At 46.4% G+C, this 27,207-nt stretch overlaps 1 protein-coding gene across 1 annotated transcript in view; it reads right to left on the bottom strand.

The window, feature by feature from the left end:
- The window catches only part of ZNF335 (zinc finger protein 335), a 67,483-nt gene extending 40,644 nt beyond the window's left edge, over positions 1-26,839 (bottom strand). Inside the window, exons 1-9 of the mRNA XM_088481929.1 lie at positions 26,440-26,839; positions 24,240-24,341; positions 23,944-24,072; positions 22,947-23,145; positions 22,453-22,630; positions 22,146-22,258; positions 21,835-21,853; positions 21,455-21,571; positions 3,019-3,095 (exon numbers count right to left, since the gene is read on the bottom strand). Of these exons, the coding sequence (XP_088338055.1) occupies positions 3,019-3,095; positions 21,455-21,571; positions 21,835-21,853; positions 22,146-22,258; positions 22,453-22,630; positions 22,947-23,145; positions 23,944-24,072; positions 24,240-24,341; positions 26,440-26,677 (1,172 nt within the window). The 5' untranslated portion in view covers positions 26,678-26,839. The remainder of the gene's footprint in view (positions 1-3,018; positions 3,096-21,454; positions 21,572-21,834; positions 21,854-22,145; positions 22,259-22,452; positions 22,631-22,946; positions 23,146-23,943; positions 24,073-24,239; positions 24,342-26,439) is intronic.
- Between the last annotated feature and the right edge of the window lie 368 nt (positions 26,840-27,207).

A 27,207-nucleotide genomic window follows, 5' to 3' on the forward strand; every position in this document is an offset into this window, starting at 1 on the left:
TAGGGACTTAAAAATGTGCTAGTACCCATGTTCATGTATCCCAAATTTGATGGGACTGCTTAAAAAAACGAAAAAAAATAACCTGTGCTCTTCTGCATCACTTCTTCAATGTCGGAAAAAAAACACCTGCTGCGGCTATTTAAATCCCCGACTTTCAATTAAAGGCTAAAACGGGGGTATCCATAGTGATCCCCCATGTTTTTACAACTTTAGGGGGGTCTTACAATTATTTTAAGGAAAAATTCGTAACTTTACGCAAATCCAACTTCGGAGTTTTCTGTTTTCGTAAATTTTATTTTGAATACGGGGATAAGCGGGAGCGCGCACCATACCTTTACGCAGAAAAAAACTCTGATATGAAACGTTAACTTCGCCAGGGAAGTTAACCTTTCATATTGAATACTCCTAATAGAGTGATGTAGATGGTAAGCACTGCACAGGGGACAAGAACAGCAGTAGCTATCAGCAGTGGAGCTGCATCTCAGGTACATACCGCTGTTGGGAAAAGACAGAGGGCCTGATTCAGAGCCGGACGCTCTGACCAGAGCGCTCGCTCTGAATCAGGGCCCTCCTACATGAAAATGGAGCGGCCTCTTGGACGCTCACATAGCTGTGGGTGACCACCCACAGCTATAGCGAGCGTCCATGATGATGGTCAAGACCATCGCGACCATCGGGCTTGCGACGGAGACCCTGCAGTAGGGTCTCGCTGCTGCAAGCCCTGGAGTGATTTTGGCTCTATCAGAGCCAAAGTCACTCCCACTGACATCACCGGGGGCCGGCGTCAGACGGTAGGCGTTCCCTTGGGAACGCCTCCGTCTGGCAGCCACGCCCCTGGCACGCCCACCAAAGGGGGCGTGCTGTCAATCAACATCGACAGCACGCCCCCTTTGGTGCGAGACCCGGAGCGACGGCTAAGCCGTCGCTAGCCGGGTCTCGCGCATGCGCACCATCGACCCGCTTGCGAGCGTCCTGCGCTCGCGAGCTGGTCTGAATGACCCCCAGATTACCGGCACTCCCTACCAAGCTAATTCATCCAAATAGAGGGGGTTACAAAAATGCTGTTATAGTTGCTCTACTAAGGAGAGAGCTGAGGACTATTTACATTCTCACTTAGAAGTCTATTTACTAACCTTGGACAGAGATAAAGTACAAACCAATCAGCTCCTGTCATTTTTCAAGCACAGCCTGTGACATGGCAGTTAGTCGATTGGTTGGTACTTTATATCCGTTCACTTTATCTCCATTCACGGCTTAGTAAACAGACCCCTTACTGAGAATAAGTGGGCACTACTTAATTACAGTCTTAGACTATATGACTTGGAGGCTATATTCATCCTCTAGCAGCCAGTCACAGTACTGTCTTCCTGACATATAAGCTATCAAAGTTTAATGCAACTGGTAAAGTAATAGTCTACCACTCAGGAGAAGGATTCTACTTTATAGACATTAAGAGGAACATATGTATCCACGTTTGTTTAACATCCTTTTTCAGTGGAGATAGACTTTAAGTACTGTTTCTAATGACAGCTGGATTCATACACTAGCTGGCTGCTGCAGATACAGATTCCAACTTATTTTATACCAAGGAGGATACTAGCATAATACCCTAGTTATAATGTGAACCTTGTGCTTATGGCTCAGAGTTCAATAACTAAGACCTATGGGTAAATTTACTAAAGTGAGTTTTTAGAAGTGACCCATAGCAACCAATCAGATTCTACTTAACATTTAACTAGCACCTTCTAGAAGATAATAGCTAAAATCTGATTGGTTGCTATGGGCAACATCTCCATTTCTAAAAATTCTCACTTTAATAAATATACCCCCTGGAGTCATAATTACAAACGAGCACCCTCATATTAAAGGATTCGCTGCAGACTCTACTGTACATCATTTTATTATATGGATCCATATATACATATTAGTCTGATGTAGTATTATAGTATTGTTAAGTTAAATTCTATGTATTGCTAGGCATCAAACTGTATGTGAAATTCATGTTCTTATAATCATGAATATCTGGTCTGTATAAATTGCGTTAAAACTAAACTATACGTGATGGTGTCTACTTACTGGGAGGAGTGGTGAGAGTCATTGGAGGCCACACAAATCCAAGGAGGACAGGATGTGATCAGGAATATGGGTATAAGGTATAAATTGTGTTGTTATCTACACCACATTACTAATCGCTATTAGCATTTGGGTTTTCCCAAGTAGGCCCATATCGAACACAAATACTTGGGTGGAGGCAATGATAGAATGGTACTTAGTAAAGAGTCCCTTTAGTGGTACAAAAAGGGGGGGGGGGGGGTTACATTTGAATTTTATTTTTCGCTCCAACTTGTATCCTTCCCACCAGTTTACAGCCCACCCTGCTGAATGTAACGTCTCAGACAGGCCCCTCTTCCTTCTCGCTCTTCCCTCGCACTATCCTTAGCACCCCTGCTCCTTGGTTTGTGTCTCCTCCCTTTCAGCAACTCTGACAATATGTACTCGCCAATACCGTTAGGTACAGGACCAATGAGAGCTGTTGTGCCGTCCCCTGCGACTCATCACTGCTTGCGGATTAGAGATACAGCAAGTTGCCCTACCCTTTCCCCTGTACTTGTCACTCCTTGCCTGTGATATTAATGCAATGTTTGTATTTATGCTCTGTTCTACTGTAATGGTTATTAATGGTTTTGTATTGATGCTGTGCACTGTATTTTTTTTGCAGTCTACCTCTTTTATGGCGCTACGTTCTCCTTGTATGGTAAAATAGAACAACTGCAAAAAACCAAGTGTGAAGTATTTCTGCAAAGCTCTGACAGCAAATTGTATTATCAGAGTAATATTCGTGCATAGCTGGTCTTTGTGGAGAGAATATTAGCGGTATTTGTGATATGAGCTTGCATAGCATAAAACAACTGAATTAGAATATAAAATGGTGCTTCTAAAAATCTGTGTAAAAAAGGTAATAGCATATACCCACATAAATAGCACAATATAATGGCTGGAAAATGTCCTGGAAGTTACCTGTTCTCGTCCACGCAATGTAGGTGCGTTAAAAGGTGCATTTTAAATGTGTATCGCTTCTTAAAGGCTTTACCACACTGAAAGAGGACAACAAAGTTAGTAGGGCTGAGTAAAAGATAAAAGGTAAACCATCAATACATTTAAATAATATTAATGTAGACAAATAAAACAGTTAAACATTTTAGCCCCACACTGGGAAAATATGTTCTACAGGATGTGTCCTTACACATATTTACTGCAGTTGTACTAAAAAAAAACCCCTCTCGGTGCACCAGGTTCCGTGAGATTCTGCTAGCGCCCGGCGTCTTTTTTTTTGTGCACAGAGTGTCGCATATCAAATTAATCAGCACAGTCTGCTGGTGCGTCTGACTTGTAAAAAAAAAAGTTGCCCAACGCTTGCAGTGTAGCACAGAACCTGGAGGCTCACTCACGGCAGACAAGTCGCTCTGTATGGAGTATTGACGCTAGATGTATTGTATGTATACATATGTATGTGTATGTGTGTACGTGTGTAGACATATCTGTACCTAATCCCAAAATGCCCATCAGATAAATTCCCTGAATCGCCTCCATAATGTCCTCTACTAATTGAAGCTACAGATATGCATTTCTTTCAGAAATAGTAAGATTAATTTTTCAATTTTACTACGAAATGTATCATCAACACATCATGTGGTAAAGAATTCTACTGTGCTATCACCCTTAAAAGAGAAGAATCACTTCTCATGAAACCTACTTAAATAATTGATGTCCTCTTTGCCCTATGTTTATTCTTTGGCAGGAAAAGTTAATTATTTTAATCTGTATAAAGACTTTGATATATTTCTACATATTAATTGGGTAACCACTAACGCACAAGTTTTACCCAAAGTAAACAAATCTAGTATATCTGGCTTCATTTACAAAAGGAGCAAAGGATTAAATTGTAAAGAAGTTACCCACCTCTAAACCATCTGTACAGCAGGGGATTTTACAGAAACAAGGGGTGTTTATCAGTCAACAGTTTTCCAGCAGTATTTAAAGCCATAGGTCTTGTTTTTTTTTCTTTTACAGGCAATAAGATGGCGCTTTATATCCTACAGTAAAATCTCCGAAAAAATACTTTTTTGTACTCACCATAAAATCAATTCCCCTGAGACTATTTGGGGGACTCCGCAGACTGTGGGTTTAGAGGGGAGGTTGAGGAGTAGGCACTAAATAGTTAACTATTGGAACTCACAACAAGGTAGAGAATGCAGTATCCCCCAGATGAACTCTGAGGAATTGATTTTACGGTGAGTTCAGAAAACCATGTCTTGGAGACATTACAGACTGTGGGACTTCCCAAAGTGAGCCTGAAGAGGTAGGGGGACATTCACTGGCTGAGCTATGCACAAAGTTGTGGCCATAAACGTGTGAAACCAATAAAAGTAAGTGAAAATGCATGAAAGAGCAAGAGTCCACCGTGCACAACTGAGGCAGCCTGTTGTATTGCCCCAGAAGCACACATGGCCCAAGAAGAATGCAGATAGGGCAGTCACCAGCTAACCCAGGTGACATATGCAGTCTTAAGATCAGAAGTGATCCAGCGAACTACAGATTACATGGAAACAGGCAAGACCCACTGGGGAAAAGCCGAAAGGATAAAGAGACCGTCCAAACTTCCAAACCAATGCAGTCCGATCTACAGACAACCACAATGGTTTTGGGGAAACCACATTGGTCTGGAAAGTCAGCTTAGTGCAGCAACGCCCAGACAGAGTGGAAAATCAGGAAAGTATGACAGCTATCAGGTCAGAGACCAGTCTAGTGAAAGCAATGGCCAACAGAAACACCACCTTTCAAGGAAACCACTGTAAAGCAACAGACTCTAGGGGCTCAAAACAGCCAGCTGAAGTGCCTCCAAGATGGGACCGCCAGAACATGTAGCACACTCTGCATAAATGTCTAAACGTCCAGAAGCAAAGCCAGATGCTTCTGAGACAGGGCCGATAAGACATGTAACCCGTCTAAGATGAATTGCAGAGACCATGGGATAACAGGGTCTGCAAAAAAAAAAAAAAAAAAAAAAAAGGGAAAAAAAAAAAAGATACAGAACAAAAAAAAAATAATTAAAAAAATACATAGGAAAGACCATCCAGCCTTGATCCTCAGTGTCTAGCAAGACAACCCCTGTGGAAACGCTGCACTACAGACAATAGGAGTGTAGCCGAGATGCCCACCCATAACTAGGCACAGAAACTAATAAGCAGCTTAGGACGAATACAAAATGCCCACAAAACCGAAAGCGACAACCTCAATTCCAACAGACCAGCCTAGCAACTGAAACTAAAAACAAAAATACATAGAAAGCACAGCTACCAAGCATAGGGGCTAAATAGAAGTCCCAGAGATAATCAGCCTGAAATATCGCTCAAACAACTGGAGCGAGCAAACCTGAGCTAAACCCTCAGAGGAACTGCAGGATGGACAGTACTAACAGGGCCCAGCGATGGAGGTAGAGACAAAAACTGACCCTGAACAACATACTGCCAAATATGCAACCTAGAATCCTGGATAGAAGGATAGCCCCTTAAAGCACATGTCCCACAAGCCTGAGCTGTGCAAGAGTGCTCCAGAAGAAACCTGAAAAGGGAGACCTTGACATTTTCAATTGGTAGAACATCCTCAACCATAGCATGTGGAAACTTCAACCATGAGCACAACCATAGGGCCACAGTGAAATACTGTATAATAAACAGATTGGCAGGAAGGCAGGTCAGTATCTCCAAAGAAGCATGCAGCTTAACAGGAATACAGAACTGGAATACAGGTTTTGTATAGGCAACTCCAGATAAAAATACTGTACAGGCCCATGGGACAAACATACAGACAAAAGACTGAAATCTCAGTGGAGGAACCAAGACCTCCAGAAGAGGAATCAAGACCACTTGAGGGAGTACAAGAACAAATATTGACTAAAACCCCCAAAAAGGGGAGAGGAAAAGCTCTATCAACCTAAAGATCCAAAATAACCAACCAGGTAGGAAATCCCAAACCTGGAGTAAGGAGCTCAAAAAGACCAGAAAACTTAGCTATGCGAAAGTGGCACAGGCCTGAATGCACGAGCCATGGACCCACCAGCCACAATGAAGAACAGCTTCGGCTAACCTTTAGCCCTGGGAATGGCTACTCGTTGCCCCTGTACAAAGAGGTGAGACAGGCTAAAGAAAAAAATAAATAAATTGACGGCTAGAATCTAGCAGAGATATGACAAAAGAAAAAAAAAAAAAAACGAAGGACAAACCTGTTGGTAAGCTGAACCTTGGTGACCACCACATGAGCTTAACCTCCCAGTGCAGTAAGTCCAATGGCTAGGAGATGCCTTTGAACAAGACCCTGAATGACCTTAAAAAAAGGGGCCAACAGACTGGCCCACCTCATCCGTATCTCCAATCCCCTAGCAAGGCACAGTACCGCCTAGAAAGAGGGTCTCCAAGAAGTAGGACGCCGCCAATGAAAGTGGTGCCCACTGCAACTGAGAATTTTGTGTGTCAGAACCCCTGTGAAAATGCACCATGTGAGCCACAGAAGTGGCTGAATAATAGGTAGCACCCGCCAAAGACGATCTAGCATAGGATACAAAGGTTTGCTAAGGATACAACAAAAATATGAGATATGGTAAGAACTTACCTTTGTTATCTCTATTTCTACGAAGCCCATAGGGTTCCACAGGATACCTTGGGGTATAGGTGATGACGTCAGGCATCGGGCACCATAGAGTCAAGTTTTCAGCCTCCCAGGATGCACTAGGGTCCTCCTCCTAAACCCCGCCCCCGAGCCAAGGCATCTCAGTTACGTACCAAGCCATAGGCCAGAGGAGGAGAAGGAAGAGAGAGAAGAAAGATCTGGACACACACAAGAGTCACATTCTCACCAGAGGGAGACGGGAAAAAAAAACGGTGACCAGAGTAAAGCCCATCTGCAGCACAGGTGCGACAGGGCGGGAGTCCTGTGGAACCCTATGGACTTCGTAGAAATAGAGATAAAGGCAAGTTCTTACCATATCTCATATTTTCTACATCAGGATCCATAGGGTATCCACAGGATACCTTGGGGATGTCCCAAAGCAGTATCCTTTAAGGGTGGGGACGCTCCTGTGCTGAAAGGAGAATCCGTCGCCCGAAGGAAGCATCCTGAGAGGCAAAGGTGTCAAAAGCGTAATACCTCACACAGGTATGGACAGAGGACCAAGTGGCAGCCTTGCAGATCTGGACTGCGGATGCACCACGTCGAGCTGCCCACGAAGGACCCACAGACCTAGTGGAATGTGCCCTCACAGAGGAAGGAACCGGAAGGCCTTCATGAAGATAAGCTTCTGAAATAGCCATACGAATCCAACCTGCTAAAGTTTGCTTTGAAGCAGGCCAACCCTTTTTACGGAAGCCATAGAGGACAAACAAGGTGTCCGACTTCCTAAAAGAAGAAGTGCGGTCAACTATAAATCCTTAAGGCCCGCACAACGTCCAAAGTGGCCTCACCCACTGACAGATCAGGTGAGTTTAAAAGCCGGCACAACGATTTCCTCGTTGATGTGGAAACTTGAAACAACTTTCGGAAGGAATCCAGGACGAGTGCGCAGCACCGCCCTGTTCCTATGAAAAATCAGAAAAGGGGGTCTACGGGAGAGAGCCCCTAAGTCAGAAACACGTCTGGCAGAAGCAATGGCCAGAAGGAATATTGTCTTAGCTGTAAGCCATTTAAGGTCCACTGAGCTCAGTGGTTCAAACGGCGGTTCCTGGAGAGCTCTCAGGACCACAGCCAAATCCCAAGGAGCCACTGGTGGAACAAAAGGTGGCTGAATGCGAAGAACACCTTGCATAAAGGTGCGCACATCAGGGAGCGCAGCAATCCTACGATGGAACCAGACTGACAGGGCAGACACCTGCAATCTCAGGGAAGCAAGGCGAAGCCCATGGTCTAGTCCACCCTGTAGGAAAGCTAACACTCTAGACAGACGGAACTCCAGAAGGGCATAACCTCTCAGTCGACACCACTGGAAGAACGTATGCCACACACGATGGAATATCCTTGCAGAGCATGGCTTCCGAGCTCTTAGCATGGTTTGCACCACAGATCCGGAGAATCCCCTGGACCTTAACATGGATGTCTCAACAGCCACGCTGTCAAAGACAGCCGAGCCAGGTCCGGGTGAAGACAAGGACCCTGTGATAGCAGGTATGGTCGCAGCGGCAACCGCAGAGGAATGTCCACGGACAGACTCTGGAGGTCCGAGAACCAGTGCCGCCTGGGCCACTCGGGAGCTATCAACAGGAGTGTACCCCCTTCCTGTTTGAATTTCCAGATTACCCGCAGAAGAAGGGAAAACGGAAGAAAGAGATAGGCAAACTGGAACGTCCACTGGACGGACAGAGCATCCACCAGAGACGCCTTTTCGTCTCTTGTTCGAGACCCATACACCGGCAACTTGTTGTTGTGCTGTGACGCCATGAGGTCCATCTCTGGAAGACCCCACCTGTCCACCAGAAGTTGAAAGACGTCCTGGTGCAAAGACCATTCTCCCGGATGTACGTCCTATCGACTGAGAAAATCCGCTTCCCAGTTGAGGACTCCCGGGATGAATACTGCTGATATAGCCGGGAGATTGCGCTCCGCCCAGACCAGGATGCGGGACACCTCTGCGAGTGCCGCCCGACTTCGGGTTCCTCCTTGTCGATTTATGTAGGCCACGATGGTGGCGTTGTCCGACTGGACTGGACCTGCACGGGGTGACCTTGGAGAACCAGATGTGCCTGCTGGAGAGCATTGAATACCGCGCGGAGTTCCAAGATGTTTATTGGAAGCTACTTTTCTGCCAGGGTCCACCTGCCCTGGAACAAGTGTGGACCTGCGACAGCTCCCCAGCCCCGAAGACTGGCGTCCATTGTTAACAGGACCCAGTTCGCCACCCAAAATTGGCGACCCTTGTTGAGGCGGGTCGTCTGCAACCACCAGGCTAGAGACAGGCGAACCTTCGGAGTGATCACCATCGTCTGTGACTTTAGACTCTGAGGCAGTCCATTCCATTTGGACAGGATCAATTGCTACAAAGGTCTGGAGTGAAACTGGGCATATTCCACCATGTCGAATACTGACACAAATAGCCCAGCAACCTCATCGCCGAGTGCAGAGACACTCGGCGACACTGTAGACAACTGCGCACCCTCAACTGCAAAGCAGAGATCTTTTCCACCATCACAAAGATCCGCTGCTGCCTGGAGTTCAACAAGGCCCCGAGGTGCAGGATCCTCTGAGACAGGATCAGGGTGGACTTTTGCCAGTTTATCAACCAGCCGTGACGTTGCAGCACTGTAATCGTCAAGTCCAGATGGCGTAGAAGGAGCTCTGGAGACCCTGCAAACAACAGAAGGTCGTCCAGATACGGTAACATTCGGACCCCCTGCATCCGGTGAGCCACCATGATATTGGTGAACACTCGTGGAGCTGTCGCCAGGCCAAAAGGTAGCGCCCGGAACTGGAAGTGATCGTTGCGGATTGCAAACCTGAGGAATTGTTGATGGCGCAAAAGAATAGGGACATGCAGGTAAGCGTCCTGGATGTCCAATGACACCATGTAATCCCCAGGTTCCAGCGCCAGAATGATGGACCGTAGGGTCTCCATCCGAAACCGAGGCACCCTCAAGGACTTGTTGAGGGCCTTGAGGTTGAGTATTGGACGGTACGACCCATTGGGTTTCTGCACCAAATATAGATTGGAATAGAAACCCTGGCCCCTCTGGGAGAATGGAACAGGCACTATAACTCCAGCCTGGAGCATAGTGTGCAAAACCTTCCGCAGTTCCAAGGCTTTGTTCCGGTCTAATGGAAGGCCTGTGGTGAAGAACCGGGATGGGGGCCTGTGCCGAAAGGAGAGGGCATACCGTGAGAAACCACCTCGTGAACCCAATTGTCTGTCATGGTTATTGACCAACACTGGGCGAACTGAAGCAGGCAGCCTCCCACTTTGGGATCCCCCAAAGGGAGGCCCGGACCGTCAGGCCGCAGGTTTGTCATCTGACTTAGGGGCCGGACGTCTGGTACTCCTGGCCTGTTTCCTGGTCTTGGCCGATTTCTTGGGCCCAGACTGTTGGGGAAAAGACTGTGCTTTAGGCCTACCCTGGGCCCTGTAAGGCCGAAAGGACGACGTACCAGAACTTGAAGGGACCGCAGCAGACGGGAGACATGCAGATTTGGCTGCTGCCAGCATAGCTACAATTTTGTCCAGATCCGGACCAAATAGGACTTCTCCATTAAAAGGCAAAGCTTCAAAGCCCTTTCTGGAATCTGCGTCCGCTTTCCAAGATCGCCACCATAATGTGCGACGAGCAGCAATAGCTGCAGAAGAAATCCTAGAGGTGAGGATACTGATATCAAGGCCGCTTCATTGATGTAAGTGGCCAAATCCCGGAGATTGCCCACCAACTCGGCCTGTTCAGCCAAACAGTCAGAGTCCAAAGACGCCTCCAAACTATCAGCCCAGCGCTCCATAGCTCTGGCTACCCAACACACGGCCATAGCCGGTCTGGACGCCCCCCCCCCCCCCCGCAAGGTTATAAATGGACTTTAGGCAGATTTCCACCTTGCGGTCCGTAGCATCCTTCAAGGAGGACATGGAAGGCATGGGCAAAGTGGCACTTCTGACTAGGCGTGTCACATGAGAATCCACCTGTGGAGGGGATTGCCACTTAGAAAAATAATTGTCAGCAAACGGATAAGCCACGGCTAAGCGCCTCTGAGGCTGATACCGTTTTCCGGGGTGTTTCCATGCCTCCTCTAAATGGTCTACTAACTGACCCGAAACACTGTGGCGTCACCCTTAATATCCTTGAAAAAGGCATATTTGGATTTGGACACCGGAGGATCATCATCCTCAATAACTAAAGCCGTGCGGACTGCCAGAATAAGGCCAGGAATATAAACCTTTGACTTCGTGTCCAACTCTTTAGTATGGAGAGGTTCTTGGTCAGATAGATCCAGAATCTCCCCATCATCGGACGTCACGTCATCACCCTCATAAAGGAGCAGACAGACGCTACAGGCCGCAACACAGACTCCCCTTGTAACACTTCTGACAAATGTTGTACTGAATTTGTGAGCGAATTAACCGACGCAGGCTCCTGTGAAACCTGGGGAGGGGAAAAAGGGAGACTGTGGGGTACCATCAGTTGTCTCGGGAAACCCTGCATGGGTGACGACACCACTGACTGCTGGGACAATCCCATCCGGGAAAACACAGGTGGCGGAGCTAACTGGCCCACTAAGGTTGTAAGCGCCTTAGCAAAACAAGCCCAGGGAGGTTCCTGTACCGGAGCGGTGACAGTAATTGGTCGCGCCAATAAATAACACTGCCGACATAGCCCTTCCGCTATAGGTACATTGCACTTAGTACACATAAGCTGGAGGGGAAATTCACTCTCAGACATGATGGTAAGTATGTGACCCCTCTCACTGATACTTGTTAGTATAGTGAGTGGGAGAACCACCCTGCAATCACCGAACCGCAAGGGCTTTAGCAGAGTAAGAGCAGAGACAGTAGAATGGCTGACAGAAAGTGAAAGTACAGGCAGCAGCGCTAGCAGAAGTCACATACAATGCAGAAGAAATTAATCCCTGCACTATCAGCGCTGTTTCTCAACTACACAGAGTCTGGTAGGACACAGCGCTGCATACACTGACCTTAAGCCAATGGAGGAGAGGTATGCTGGGGGACCCAGACTGCGATGCCACCGATCAGCAGCTTCCAGCAGCGTTCACCATGCAAAGATGGCCACCGAGGAGAAGAAAGAGGAGGAGCGCTGCCACAGGACCAATCGGCAGCACAGAGAGGGCTGTGTGCAGCGGGGGAGGCACCGGCTGTATACAGGGAAGGCGCGCTCCCCTGGCATGCAATTAACCCCTGGGACGCTGCAGGGCTTGACGCTCAGCTGCGGCCCACTGTCCCAGGGGGATAGTGGAAGCGCAGGTTAGTACCTGGCTCCACGCTGCAGCCAGTCCCCAGGGAGCCACCTGCCTGGGGACTGTGCATCATGTTGTCAGCAGGGACCCACCGTGGGACCCCCGCTGCTTACCTGCTCCCCTTGAATCCGGCCATGGATCGAAGCATCTGGGGTCACCGCTAGCCGTGACCCCAGATACTTACCAGCATCCCCGGATCAGTACCGGTGGGGTGTAGGGGAGACAGCATGGACGTCAGCAGTGACTGTCCATGCTGTACTCCCAGATGTGCAGCCACAGCTGCCTTGAAGAAACTTCAGGGGCTATGCTTAGCCCCCCTCTAAACATGTGCTCCGACTCCGAGCCGGGCACCAACGACACGGAGATGCCTTGGCTCGGGGGCGGGGTATAAGAGGGGGACCCTAGTGCATCCTGGGAGGCTGAAAACTTAACTCTATGGTGCCCGATGCCTGACGTCATCACCTATACCCCAAGGTATCCTGTGGATACCCTATGGACCCTGATGTAGAGAGATAACTTAAGGTTACTTTAGAGCAGTGGTGTCAAACTCGGGGCCTCCAGATGCTGTGGGACTACATATCTTAGCATGCCCTGCCACAGTTTTAGCATGCCCTAATAGCAAAACTCTGGCAGTGCATGCTGGGACATGTAGTTCCACTGCAGTTGAAGGGCCAGAGTTTGACACCACTGCTTTAGAGGTTCTCACCATTGTAGTCAATGGTGAGTACTGGTTATTGGCTGAGAGGTTGAAGGCTCGCCTCTCTCAGCCAATGAGCGCTCAGCACCGGGAATTCTATAGTGAAATCCTGCCACTGAGCCGTCATTCGGGCAGTACCGTCCTTAGAGGGCGGTACTGTGCTCGGTGGTCCGCATATTTTCAATTTGCCATTGCATAGGATGAGGAAAATAGGGTATTTTTTTTTTTGTTAACAGAAAGCCATGGATTATCTACTTGGAGAAGTGGGCGTGGGTGGAATCAGAGATACTAGGTGAGTATGAGTGATAGGGAGTGTGTGAGTGTGCATGTATGTTTCAATAAACCTTTACTTTCATGGTGTGTGTGTACTGTGTTTATTTTTAATATTTCTTTTGCAGTGGAACTACAGGTACAAGCAGTCCCATAATGCTCCGCATGCTTGTACTTCTCAAAGTACGAGCATGCGGGGGAGGCTTGCTGGGAACTGTAGTTCTATTGCAAAAGACACATTTTTATTTCTTTCATTTGCACCACACTTTACACTATCAACCCGGCACCCACCGCTCCAGAGTGCTGCGGATAGCCCCGGGTTATCAGCCTAGGCCTGGGGTGCCCTGGAGAGGGGGTCCCCACCTCCCCAGGGTTCCCAGGCATGAGCTGAGTAGCGGTCAGGGGTAATGCTTTGACTGGGGGTTCCCGGTGAAAGAGTTCCCCTGGCTGAGACATTACTCCCCTGCTAGAAAGGGTCCAGTGCTGGTTATGGAGAATACAGGGGAGCCGTACGCTTTATGTCCCCTGTATTTCCAAAACCAGGACCGGCTCGGCTGAGCCCAGTGCTGGCTGTGCTAAATACAGGGGACCCATACATCTTTTGTCCCCTGTATTTTCACAACCGGGGCTGCCTGTGCTTTTGATCTGTGAAAGCATCGGTCTGCTATCGCACACGACCTCATGATATGAAAATAATTAGATAGTGCATGATAGATCCTGTGTCACATCGTTCAGCTTTTGCTGCACATCGTGTCCTGGAGTGCGGGGAGAGTTGAAGGTAAATAGTTAACGAGAACGTATCGTTGCCTACATAGATCCGTGTGCATATATTTTCATCCCAACAATAAAGATAGGTGTAGTTGGAGACTAGAATTTGGAAGAATAGAAAGACCCAGTGTTAGCCACAAATAGGAGAGTGTGCATTGATCACTGCATTACTAAATGTCCCATCTTGGCCTTTCATAAGCAGGGGAGTTTAGTTGCTATCACCAACAGTTGAATTTAAGAGAGGTAGGATGACAGAAAAGCAACAAGGAGGTTTGGGCAGGTAAATATACTGAAAGCCATCCCAGCCTCCTCAGTAGCTGCTAGGATCTATGTAGTGTGTTCATTCCTGTGTATGTAATTTGTAAGCATAATTTGTATAATAAACTAGTTTGTTGTCTTATGCCAGTTATAAGAGTCTGTGTCCTTACTGCATTACTTGCTTGCCTTGTTACAATGTAATACTACTGTTGTCACCTGATAAAATAGCTGGGCTGGAGCAGGGTCTTTATCAGTTGTGGGACATCGCTTCCCTGTTATTCATAAGTGTCAGACATTTCTCTGGATGTGTAACAAACCCTTGACCTGAGCTTCTAACCTGACTCGTCACTTGTGGCTTGGGTTCATACCGTATATACTCGAGTATAAGCCGAGTTTTTCAGCACAAAAAAATGTGCTGAAAAAGTACCCCCTCGGCTTATACTCGAGTCAAGTGTAGCGCTGACCGGACGGAGTTCAGTCAGCGCTACACACTGCCAAACACACAGCCGCCGGAGCCGACAGCTGCGTGTTTGGTGTAATCAGCAGCCGCTGAGAGTCTGTCAGACTCTCAGCGGCTGCTGCTGCTCCCACTGCAGGAGCCATCTTCCGGCTCCCGCAGTGGGTGATGGGAGACACGTCGTCATGACGACGTCTCTCCCATGCAAAGCGGCCGGAGGAGCGGGGGTTTAAGGTAAGTGTTTATTTTTTTTTTATTCTTTTCACGTCTCTTTCTACTGGGGGGGGGGGAAATACAGGGGGCACTACCAGGGGGCGATGACTACAGGGGGCACTACCAGGGGGCACTAAAGGGGGGGATTACCACTGGGGGAACTACAAGGGGGGGGATTACTGCAGGGGGGGGATTACTACAGGGGGCACTACCAGTGGGGGATTACTACAGGGGGCACTAAAAGGGGGGATTACTACAGGGGGTACTACCAGGGGGGGATTACTACTGGAGGCACTGAAAGGGGGGATTACCACTGGGGGCACTACCAGGAGGAATTACTACTGGGGGCACTACCAGCTGCTGCCATTTCCCACACTAGGCTTATACTCGAGTCAGTAAGTTTTCCCAGTTTTTTTGGGTAAAAGTAGGTACCTCGGCTTATATTCGGGTATATACGGTAATAGCAAATTTATCCACATTAAATATCTGCAGTTTCACAGCATAGTTTGCCATTTTGTCTAAATGTTTCCATCCTGCTCTGTTTTAAAGAACTCTACAAAGCTTAGCTAATATGAAAACCATAAAATAAGAGTTATGGTAGACTTAGCATTGATAACTCTTTCTTCGAGGTCCATAGGGTCAACAGGGATACCATGGGGATAATGTGGTTGGAGTGATCCAGGGACCAAACAGTTAAAGCTTTCAGCTCCCAGGATGCCTCTGCTCCTTCTCCACATATAAACCCTGCCCCTGGCCACAGGCATTCAGTTTTGTAAAGAAGTCCAAGGCAGGAGAAGGAAAAGAAGAGAAGGAAAATACAATCGTACACTAGAAATACTCTCATACAAGAGGAGGGAATCCGTGACTGAAAGAAAAAAAATTCCCAATGCAGCCAAGTGCGTCAGGCTGGGTGCCCCGTGGACCTTGAAGAAAAATAGTGTCAATGGTAAGTCTACCATAAGTCTTATTTTCTTCTTCAGGGTCCATAGGGATCCACAGGGATACCAGGGAGATGGACTAAAGCAGTTCCACTAAGGGTGGGGATGCTCTTGAGCAGAAAGGAAAACGCGTCGCCCAAAGGAAGCATCCTGAGAGGCAAAGAGTATCAAAGGCATAGAACCTAAGAAAAGTGTGAAAAGAAAACCACATGGCTGCCTTGCACATTTGCTCAACAGAGGCACCACGAATAAACGCTCATGTTTGGAACAGGGAGATCACCCTGTGTGTATACCTGAAAGATAGTCATACGTAACCATCTAGCAAGAGTCTGTTAGCTGGTCATCCTAGTTTGTGAAAACCATATAAACATAAAGAGAGTATCTGATTTTCTAACAGTTTGCACACTCCACATAGATACGGAGAGCACGAACCACATCCAGGATAGCTTCACCTACAGAAAAGGTCTGAAGACTGAAAAGCTGGAACCATAATCTCTTAATTCAAATGAAAACGGGACACTACCTTAGGAAGGTAACCCTCCCTTGTGTGGAGAACAGCTCTATCCTGGTGTGAAAAACATACATGGGGAGCGACAAGAGAGCGCTGCCAAATCAGAGACTCTGCGGGCAGAAGAGATAGCGAGGAGAAAAAACGCGTCTTCTCTGTCAACCATTTAAAAATCTACAGATTCCAGAGGTTCAAATGGGGGAGCTTGTAGCTCCTTGAGAACCAAAGAAAATCCCAAAGATGCTACCGGTGTGATGAAAGGAGACTGAACTCAGAGAACCCCCGGAAGAAAAATTCTAACATCTGGTAAAGAAGCAATCTTTCTTTGGAACCAAACTGACTCTCAAAGTGGCCAGACGGAGTCCAAGGTCCAATCCAGCCTTGAGAAAAGCCAGTACAAGGGGAACCCTAAACACCTTAGGGTCATATTTTCTGTAGGAACACCACTGACCAAAAGGAATCCCAAACGCTTTAATAGATTCGGGCAGAGGAAGGCTTTCATGCCTTAAGCATCGTTTGAATCACAGAGATGGGGAAACCCTTGGCTCTTAAGATGGAAGACTCAAGAGCCACGCCGTCAAAAGTCAGGCGAGGAAAGTCTGGATGCAGGTAGGAACCCTGCGACCACAGATCTTGCCATAGAGGAAGTGTCTATGGATAGATTCCGTATGTCTGTGAACCAATGACGTCTGGGCCAAGCAGGAGCTACTAGCATTACTGTTCCGCCTTTTTGCTTGAATTTCCTGAGAACCCTTGGGAGGAGTAAAATCGGAGGAAAGAGATACGCAAGGTTGAAGTCCCATCTTACTGCCAGTGCGTCCACGAAGGCTGCCGAGGGATCTCTGGTCCTAAACCCGTACCTGGGGACCTTGTGGTTGTGACGTGATGCCATGAGGTCTATGTCTGGTAGGCCCCATTTGTTCTCCAGGAGTTGAAAAACCCCTGGGTGGAGACCACTCTCCGGCATATATGTCCTGATGACTTAGGAAGTCCGCTACAAAATTGAGGACTCCCGTGATGAATATTGTAGAGATCGCCGGAAGATGACATTTTGCCCAAATCAGAGTGTTTGTCACTTCCCTCATGGCTGCATGACTTTGCGTGCCTCTGATGATTGAGATAGGCTACTGTGGTTGCGTTGTCGGACTAAATCTGGAATGGCCTGCCCTGAAGCAGGTCCCAGACTACGATGAGTGCTTTGTAATACTGCTCGAAGCTCCAGAATGTTTATGAGCAGATGACTTTCCTGATTTGTCCATCTTCCCTGAAAGATGTGATGAACTCTCACTGCCCCCCCATCCGTGAAGACTGGAGTCTGTGGTGAGAAGCACCCAAATTGGAATCCAGAATGGGCAACCTTTGTCCAGATGATCCTTTTGTAACAACCACTAGAAAGAAAGACGAACCTCTGGAGTGGGAAGGATCTTCTGGGACCTTATTAGATGATACTGTCCGTTCCACCTGGAGAGAATCAATTTTTGCAGAGGCCTGGAATGGAACTTCGTATATTCCACCATGTCGAAGGTGGATACCATTGACCCCAGGACCTGCATCACTGATAGAATGGATACGTTTGCGTAGCAATTTGCTTATTCGCAATGATAGGGCCACAATCTTGTTCTCTGGCAGAAATACCCTTTGTGCCTGAGAATCCAGAAGTGCCCCCAGATGTACCATCTGCTGTGTTGGAAAAAAGAGGATTTCTTCCAATTGATGATCCAGCCGTGCTTCTGTAGGCAGGCAATGGTTAGTTGGAGTTGTAAAACAGCTGGAGACTGTGCCAATATCAGAAGGTCGTCCAGATATGGTAATATTCGGATTCCCTGATGCCGGAGGTTGGCCGTCCTAATCACCATTATTTTGGTAAAGAGTCGAGGGGCCGTAGAGAGACCAAATGGGTAGTGCCTGAAATTGGTAATGTTGTTGGTAGAAATTGTTAGTGGGATGGCATAATAGGCACATGCAGATACACATCCTGAATATCCAGGGAAACCATGAAATCCCCAGGCTCCATTGCCAAAATAATTGCCTGAAGGAGTTTCCATATGGAACTTGTGTACAAGGATAAACTTGTTGAGGGCTTTTCGATTTAGAACCAAATATAGTTTGGAATAACAAGCACTTCCTTTCTGAAACAAAGAAACCGGGATTATCACTCCTGCGTGCAGCAGGGAGTAAATGGCCTCCTAAAGAGCCAAGGCCTTGATCGCCTCTTTGTACAAAATAACTTCTGGTAGGATGCCTCCGGAAAGTGAGGGCATACCCGAGACCACTTCTCGGACCCAGGCATCTGTTGCTGTTTGATGCCAGTAATCCGCAAATTGAAGAAGTCTGCATCCCACACCGAGATTCCTCAGGAGGCGGCCCGCCCCATCAGAAAGAAGGTTTATCGTCCGGCTAAGAGGCTGGACGTCTGGCCAGCCCAGACCTCTTAGTTTGTCACCTGGTTGTCCTGCGAAAACTAGACTGTCTGGAAGACGACTGTTCCTTTGCTCGTCCCTGGGGACGAAGGGACCAAAAGAAAACTGCCTAGACTTTAATGTCCTGCAGATTTTGAAGCTGATAGAGTAGCTATTATCTTATCTAACTTTGCCCCAAATAGTAGATTTCCATAGAAAGGTAAGGATACCAGAGCCTTCTTTGACCCTGTATCAGCTTTCCAGGACCTTAACCAAAGGACCCTAACGAGCCATCACTGAGCCTGCTGATGCTTTAGAAGCTAAGAGTCCTGCATCTATTGCAGCTCCTCCCAAACAGGAGGCTGCTTCCCATATGTGGGAGATATATGTGATCTGTTTTCTGGTAGCATCTGGTAGAGAAGCCTCCATTGCCAGTGTCCATTCCTCAACCGCTATGGCTACCCAAGCCCCAGCCATAGCTGGACGAGTAACAGCTCCAGATGATGAAAATACTGCCTTAAGACATGTTTCAATTTTCCCATCTGTAGGATCCTTAAGAGAAGATGCTGACGGAATGGGCAACGTACCATTCCTGACTAAGTGTGTCACATGAGCATCCACAGTAAGAGGAATTTCCCACTTAGTACATTCAGAAGCTCGGAAAGGATACAACGATGCTAATCTTTTAGTAATACATAACAGTTTATCCGGGTTACCCCATGCCTCTTCCATAAGTTCAGGAAACTGCCCGGTTCTAGGAAACTCCGCTTTTACCACCACCTTGTGTTTAAACACTGGAGCCTTCTTACTAGGAGTTGGTTCATCATCCTGTATATCTAGGTTTGATTTGACCGCCCTCACCAAAGAAGGTACATCCACTGTAGAAGGACGGTCCTTTTATATACTGAACAGACCGATAAAAATATAACTTCCGTTTTGGCGCCTTAGTGACTACCGGTCTGCTCGCAACAGCTGACTGACTTGAGTGGGCATAAGCATCCATCCAGGAAGGATGTATAGGAGGTGCAAACATAGCATGCTGTGGGTACCCCATACAAGGAGGCAGCATGGGAGTAGCCATATGATCCACAAACTGCTTCATTACCTGAGACAAGGAGGACACCCAAGATGGCTCCTGTACAGGGACTGGTATTACTGGACTGGTGAGGTGGCTCTTTATAACTGACAGCACAAAAACCATCCTTTATAAATTCCTGAGAGGACAAACACACCAAACCCGCCTCCCCCTCCTGAATCCCTTTACTTTATGACATATCAATTACAAAGGTAACAATGCAAAGTAATGTAATGTGACAGGTTTCACAAACAACAAGTAAATGTGAAGTATAAAAAAAAACAAAAAAACATACACCTGCAACAGAGGGATGAGGAGAAAAACAGTGATAGTCAGAAATAAAATGCAGTATCAACACAGCAGATAGTCACATACAATGCATATGCAATTTAGTTGCAATGGGCTCTGAATCAACTACTCAAAACATTATGCTTGGTAGGATATAGAGCACTATATACTTGACCAATGGGAGAGGTATACAGGGAGACTGACCCCAAAACCTCCAGCTGCGCACCGATAATGGACTGTGAGCATCTCATATACACGAGGCGGGTAGGAGGAGCGACCCAGACGCTCGAAAACCTTTGATGGAACTGCGTCTGGGTCGGAGCTATCGGGGGAGAGCCTACCTTCCCCTAAGCTGCATCAACAAGCCGAGTACACTGACCCCATGGCAGCAGAAACGTCTGCTGCCGATCCCTGGCATCAGATAAGGCCCCGGTGGTCTAGTGAGGACGCGGACGCTCCGGGCCCTCACTGCAGCTGCTTCCAGTGCGTCGACGGAAGGACTGCCGCGCGCGATCCCCCGCAAGTGAGAAATCGCCTTACCTAACATCTCCATGCGTCCGGTTGCAGTCCGGGCCCCAGCATCCCTGCTAGCAAGCTCTGCGTGGACCCGCCAAAATCACCGGAGAGGTTGCTAGTGTTACGACCTGGCGGAGGTAGACTGAGTCGCAGTACATGCGTCTTATTTCAGACGCTCAGCACTGCTAACTCAAAAACATATAAAATAAAACAAAACATAAATAAAAGCTTAGGACTGCCTGAACAGTGTGTCTGAATCCTGCTGCACCAAACGAACAACTGAATACCTGTGGCAGGGTATATGTGGAGGAGGACCAGAGGCATCCTGGGAGCGGAAAGCTTTAACTGTTTGGTGGATGGATCACTCCAACCACACTATCCCCATGGTATCCCTGTGGATCCCTATGGAACCTGAAGAAGAAAATCTAGGTAATCTACAATCTATAATTAAAAAAATGCAAATGATAGATCCCAATAATGTTTCTTTTGGTACACCATTATGCAATGTTAGCCCTCTGTGTTCAGTTTATAACTATCCTTTGTATTCTATCCTTCATCTACTCATGTACATACATGGCCCCTAGACGTAGGGCCTGATTCAGCGATGTACAGTATGCTAGCCCGATGGTTAGCGCACATCTGATGGTTTAGGGTCTACGCATGTGCAGAACAGGTCTTGCGATCTCGCTTGCAGACCCCTCCAAGCTGCAGCATGATTGACATGCTGCAGTGTTTGAGGGGCTTAGCGGGGGCGTGGCTGACCACAGTTCCCAGAAACGGGGGCGTGTTACCCCCCATTTTCCGGGAGGGATGAATCCAGGTTCTGTGGTAAGCTTCCACAGCCTGGCGAAAGGAACAACCATCGGTCGCGATGGTGGTCGCAGCGCTGGGATTGCAGATGAAGCAAGGAGGTGTGTTTCCTACAGACACCTCCTGCTGGTTTTGGATTTTAGAGGGATGGAATTGCACAGCAGCTTTTCTACGCCTCTGCAATTATGTCTGCTTCTGAATCAGGCCCTTCACAATTATGCACACAAAGCTGTAATTGCATGTAATTTAAGCAGCAGAAAATTTACCTTGTCACACATGTGGGGTTTGTCGCTACTGTGTGTCTTCATGTGCTGTGTTAGCCGCTTTTGCATGTTATATACACGGTTACACACAGGACATGGATACGTGGTGGTCTTCACAGTCTACATGGAGAGAACAACATGAGTGTGAAGAGACAGTAGGGAGGCACATGCATGCCTACATAACCAGAACCTAACATATATGAAACAGAAACACTGAGCCAACAGAATATATAAAAGTATTGATACACAAAATATATAATATATAAAATGGTAAGTGTAGGAAATGGAGGAGAGAGGTGTGTAGCTTTATTAAGAAATCAGAGGGAACTAGAAGAAAAGAAAGATAATAACATGATCATAGTAACAAAGTAGAATAGTCTTACCAGCAAAGGTTTCTTCTTTCTGAAATAAAAAATAAAGAAAGGTTATTACAACCTAATCACAAAACCCCTGGTACATTTACACTGGAATTTGCTATTCAGAAAATACACTGCAGAACAGTCTTAATCCCAGCTTTGTACTTTTAACTTGCAGAGAGCATGGACATTTGCCTTTAGGATGGTTTACGGTGTTTAAGGTTCTTCTAATATTTAAAAACACACCAATCAGTACAGATAAGGACCAATATACATATACTAGAACCCCAAAATACTGAACATCCTCCTATGTAAGCGTACGTGTGGCTAAAGCTTACCGCTCTTGCTGGTGCACCGCAGAGTGTCTGATGACATCCTTCTTGTACACACTTGTGTACTCACATTGATCACATTTATGAGGCTTGCTTCCCTGGTGTTTAAACATATGCTCCTTTGGGAAAGGAAAATAGCATTAAATAAAAGATTCCATATAATTGCCACTTTTAAAAAAAATTAAAAAAAAGCCATCAACTTCCCTTATTGAACACAAAATGTAAATCCCTCAGTGTTTTCAAAATACACAACACAACCTTAACATTACTACAGACCTGTTTGCCCCCCTAGCACATTCCAAAACCAGCTAACCTTTAGTGAAGACCACCTTCGGCACTGGTAGTTACACTGCTGGCACCTAAATGTTTGAGGTTCGTTGCCGTCATGCGAGTTCACGTGAAACGTATAATCTTGTTGTGTAAGGAAACGGGAGCAGCAGACACGGCAGATAAAAGGTCTAAGCAGTGGTTTACTTGGTGGTTTATAATACCTGCAAGTCACAAGATTCAACAGAGACACATAATCACATACATATCTGGAACTTGCATCTAAAATTCATACAACACATGCGAGTGATCAGACTGAGCTTAAAAGACACTTCATCCCACCCCAACCGTCTAAATGTTGGACTGAGATCAGGGCAATTGCATCAACTGTCTGCTAAATCATCACTGATTGCATGGAATGTTGTTTTAAGCCACAAGTTACTGTTCTAACATAGAACCATTCTGCCATTACCACTAATACTGGTTACTGAAATACAGACCATACATAAATCAAAAAGCAAAGCTTCACCAAACACTGACCTCCGACCTCTATATCGATGATACTTTCTACCTCTGAAGAGTTTGGGGGGACGTCCACGTGGTCGAGTAGGTGGCTTCTGCTCTTCTTGGGGAGGACAAGAGGAAGGGTCCTTGTTTTCAAGGTCAGAGAGGATAATACTAATCTCTGCTCGGTTGTCAGTTGTAGACATTGGTGGAGGAATACCATCTAGTTCAGGGCCTGTAGGAATGAAAGTATAAGTATAAGATGGATCTAAACCCAAACAATACCTGTCATGTTGCATAAGAGGAGGAACTAGTTTAGCTTGCCAGTCCTCAGATTTCAGAATATTCATCCTAAAATTTCTCACTGAATGTCCTGTGATAGTCTACCCCATAACAGAATTAACTTACCTCTATAAACCAGTAAACTGCAATGCATGCAATATTGTGTACTATAGCTTCTCAAAAATAATAAAGTACTTACAACATTGCTGACAAAAAACTATCTGATCGCAAAAGTACATCATCATTACATTTTATTTGTGCTTTATATACACAACGAAGTACAGCCAACTGTCATACCTCCGTATTATAGTTTTGTGTTTGGTTTTAATGAATGGATTATTTAAATGTGACAGACCTTCTTCATTGAAATTACAAAACAGTCATTAGCTATGTCTAAATCTTTAAAACAGCGAATAAAAGTTGATTTGGGAGAGGATGAAAAGCCCAAATGAAAAAGCATTTATGAGGATTCCTGCAAAATCACAGCATTGTCCCCTTGTATTAATCCATTAGTTAGCTGTCTGTAGAGAACATTTCTGTTACATTAGGGACTGAAAACCAATTAATCAGTCTATAACCGCCTGCTCTTCTCCAGAGTGATACAAGTCAGAGAAGCACCTCCCTGCTAAAGAGGTTTGCTTTCCACTAAAAAGTGTGTACATGTAACGCTACTTAGAAAATGTTCTATATATTATAGATCTTAGCGATACCTAGTCTTTCATATATATTAATAGTACATAGGATATTGAACCTTGTATGCATGGAACTTTGCGCGGTCGTCCTGGTCGTCTACGTGGCCTTTCTTTTGCTAAAGCCCCATTAACTGATTCAAACTGGCGAATGTGGGTTACATCTTCTCCTGGACTGTAATCACTGTCACCTGTAATGAAGAAAATAACTGCAGCAAAAACATGTTCTAGAATGTAAGAAAAACGATGACACAGAATAGGAATTTGTCTTAAGAAAACCTAAATTAAGCCAAGCAGTGCTTCAGTTGCATCATCTACTGTGTGAGAAACTAGAGGGGGAAACAAGAAGATTCTGTACCATTAGGATCATCTATGGCTCCTGCGTCCACAATGTCATCATCATCTTCCTCTTCTTCTCGTGGCCGTAGCATTTTGCAAGGCACTTTTTCATCTTTGCCGACTGAAAGACAAAATAAAATCTAAAATTACACATCATTATGATTATAGACTGTGTCAATTTGAGTGTGCATTATAAAATAAAACCTCCTAAGTCCAGGAAGAATTATAAACCTGCACCAAAAGACGTGCAGTAAAGATTTGATAATGGCCATCTTTTCATCTCATAATTGTATTAGTTCTGTGTAGACGATTTAAACTGTATACTGCAGTGTCATTTTTTTCTCAACAGGGATTATTTATAATAATATTTCATAATTGTGGTATTTCCATATTAACTAGATAATAAAATAGATCAGTAGCAAAAACCCTTGGGCTTAATAATGAGTCGCATGCAACGCCGATATTCACACAAATGGTGGATTTTTTCAACTGCACATGCTTCTAAATCCCTAAAATGTAACAGCACATGCGCCCTATGGTGTGTACGCATAGGGGGCGTAGATTTGATTGATGCAGTCGGGCATTGGGCATTCCTGAGCAGCGACACGGAGGTGGTCATTCAGCGCAGACATGTACAGTCTTATGGGCATGTTATGGGAGTGTCGCTGAAGTGGTTGTGAACTCAGACGCTTAGGGCTGGATTCAATTAGGTGCGATATCGACCAATTTTATCACCAATTTTCACATATGCACTTCAGTTATCGACAAAATCCAGGCAAAAACGGGTAGGTGTGATGAAAAAAACAGGCAAAAATAGGTGAAAAAGTCAGGAAATGCAGGAGATTGCGTCTGCACCCCTAAAAACTGGCTGACGTACATCTGAAATTAATTTAGAAGTGTAATATTGGACGTAATAAAAGTATTTACAGTACTTTTACACACCTGATACTTTAACACTTCACTGACACCCCTTTTTTTCGTGTGATGCCCTTGGGAGGTCTTTGGCTGGGCTGTCTTTTGGGGTACACTGTGTCCCAGATGTGAACCCCAGAGTGTTAGGGACCTGCTCAATGAGGTGACCTGGACGCTGGTGGGCAGACCCGTATCATTGGCCTCTGATATGCAAACTACCTCTGAAATTCTATTTAATAAATTTAAATGTGAACAGTAATGATCGCATAGTGCATCTGCAACTCTGTCTTTTGTGTATAGTACTTAAATTGCGTTGGTTGGTGGTAAGTTGCGTATATGAAAACAGGTTAAAAAATTATAGAAAGCTATTTTTTTTCCAGGAAATTACTGTTCCACATACATTGGTGGTACATTAAAGTGGGTGCAAGTATATTTTTGTGTCGTAAAAGCGCACTTTTAAAAACAGTTAAAACGCCTGCTGCAGCCACATGCAATGTTTAAAACACATGACACATCCATATAGGCCACCGAAATACCAGACCCAATACATAAAATCCATTTTTGCCGGCGATAAAAGCAGCTGATTTCGCACCTATTTCTCTTACTCTGACGGAGAATATACACCTAGTATGGGGCAGGTGCCAGTTTTGATGGTGTGACTGAAAGTAGCATCTAAAGACCCACCAAGTGGAATTTTTGCATCTAAAGGTCCACAGAGTGGGCATCTCAGTCCTTGCGCACACACTTGTACACCAGGACAGGGGCTGATACTAGCATTAGCATAAAGTCACAGACACAACTATGGCAAAAGAACTAGACAGGTCGATAAAGTGTGACTCAGAATTAGCCCTTTAGTGTGCATGTTCCATGTAGCAGATAAATCATTTGCATTGTTCTGTGTGTGACTATTATGAAACTGAGTTACTGGTAATATGTACACAATGGGGGGGGAATTCAAAGTGCTATTGAATAGCAACGGGAGGGAGCTCCCGCAGCTATTCAATACACCGCGCTGTTTGGCCACTCTAAGGATTTCTTCTCGCACCCCCCTGGGGAAGCGAAGAGAAATCCAACCAAAGTGCCGGGTGTGCGGCTGTTTTTTTCTGCATAGCGCGGTGCGAACAGCCGTGCGCCCGGCACTTTGGACAGAGAATGCCGGTTACCGCGCATTAACACCCTTGTCAAGGCGCAATGACCGGCATTCTCCGACCACACAGTGCACTGAATTGAAGAGTCGCGTTGAACTGAATCGCCCCCAATGATCTTTATTCCCTGATGTCCCACAATTCATGAATGAATTCCTCTACCTGTCTGAATATGTCGCTCTTTCACATGGCGGAGGAGAGTTGATTTAGACACGCTCTTGTATTGGCACATCTTGCACTTATACTGCTGGACCACGACCACTTCCATCATCCCTTCCAGCGCCTCCAAGTCAGACACTGTCTCAGGAACACCAGATGTACGTGATGGGGACATCTCACCACCAGCACTAGAGCCCACCGACAAGGGGTAATTAGTGGGAGCTGAGACAGATAATGCCATATCCAATACAGACAGCAATAACAGCACCCAGATACTATGCTTACACCGGCACACTGAGCCCAGACAGGCGCAAAGCTCACATATTATGCAGTGTCCTCGGTCAGCCCGGCACTATGACGCGGCCGTAAGTCGCGCTGCACTGACGTGTTTCATATAGAAACGTCAGCGCCCTGCGTCAGTGTGGAGGGTAGAGCAGCTGATAACCTCTTCCAGTACAAAAGCAAGGGCGCGGCGGCGGCTTCCGTTCCGACGGTAAGGAGGAAGCACTAGGAACAACCGTGGCGGACGGTGTACACAATAGTCAGAGTGCACAGCCTGCGTCTTCTCTCTACGTTTCAGCAGCCACATGTTTGTTACTTGTACTTCTGTGTAGCCAGCAAGTGTGGTATTATCTGGGCTAGGTTGTGTCCAGCCAGCACGTGGGGGTAGTATCTGGGCTGTCCAGCCTGTGGCAGGTAGTGCCGGGAGCCCAATGGAGCAATTAAATTGTTGATCCGTTAAGGTGTGAACAGCCGCAGGTGCAAGCATGT

Source organism: Taudactylus pleione, unplaced genomic scaffold, assembly GCF_031769625.1.
Source record: "Taudactylus pleione unplaced genomic scaffold, aTauple2 ptg000279l, whole genome shotgun sequence".
Lineage (NCBI taxonomy): Eukaryota > Metazoa > Chordata > Amphibia > Anura > Myobatrachidae > Taudactylus > Taudactylus pleione.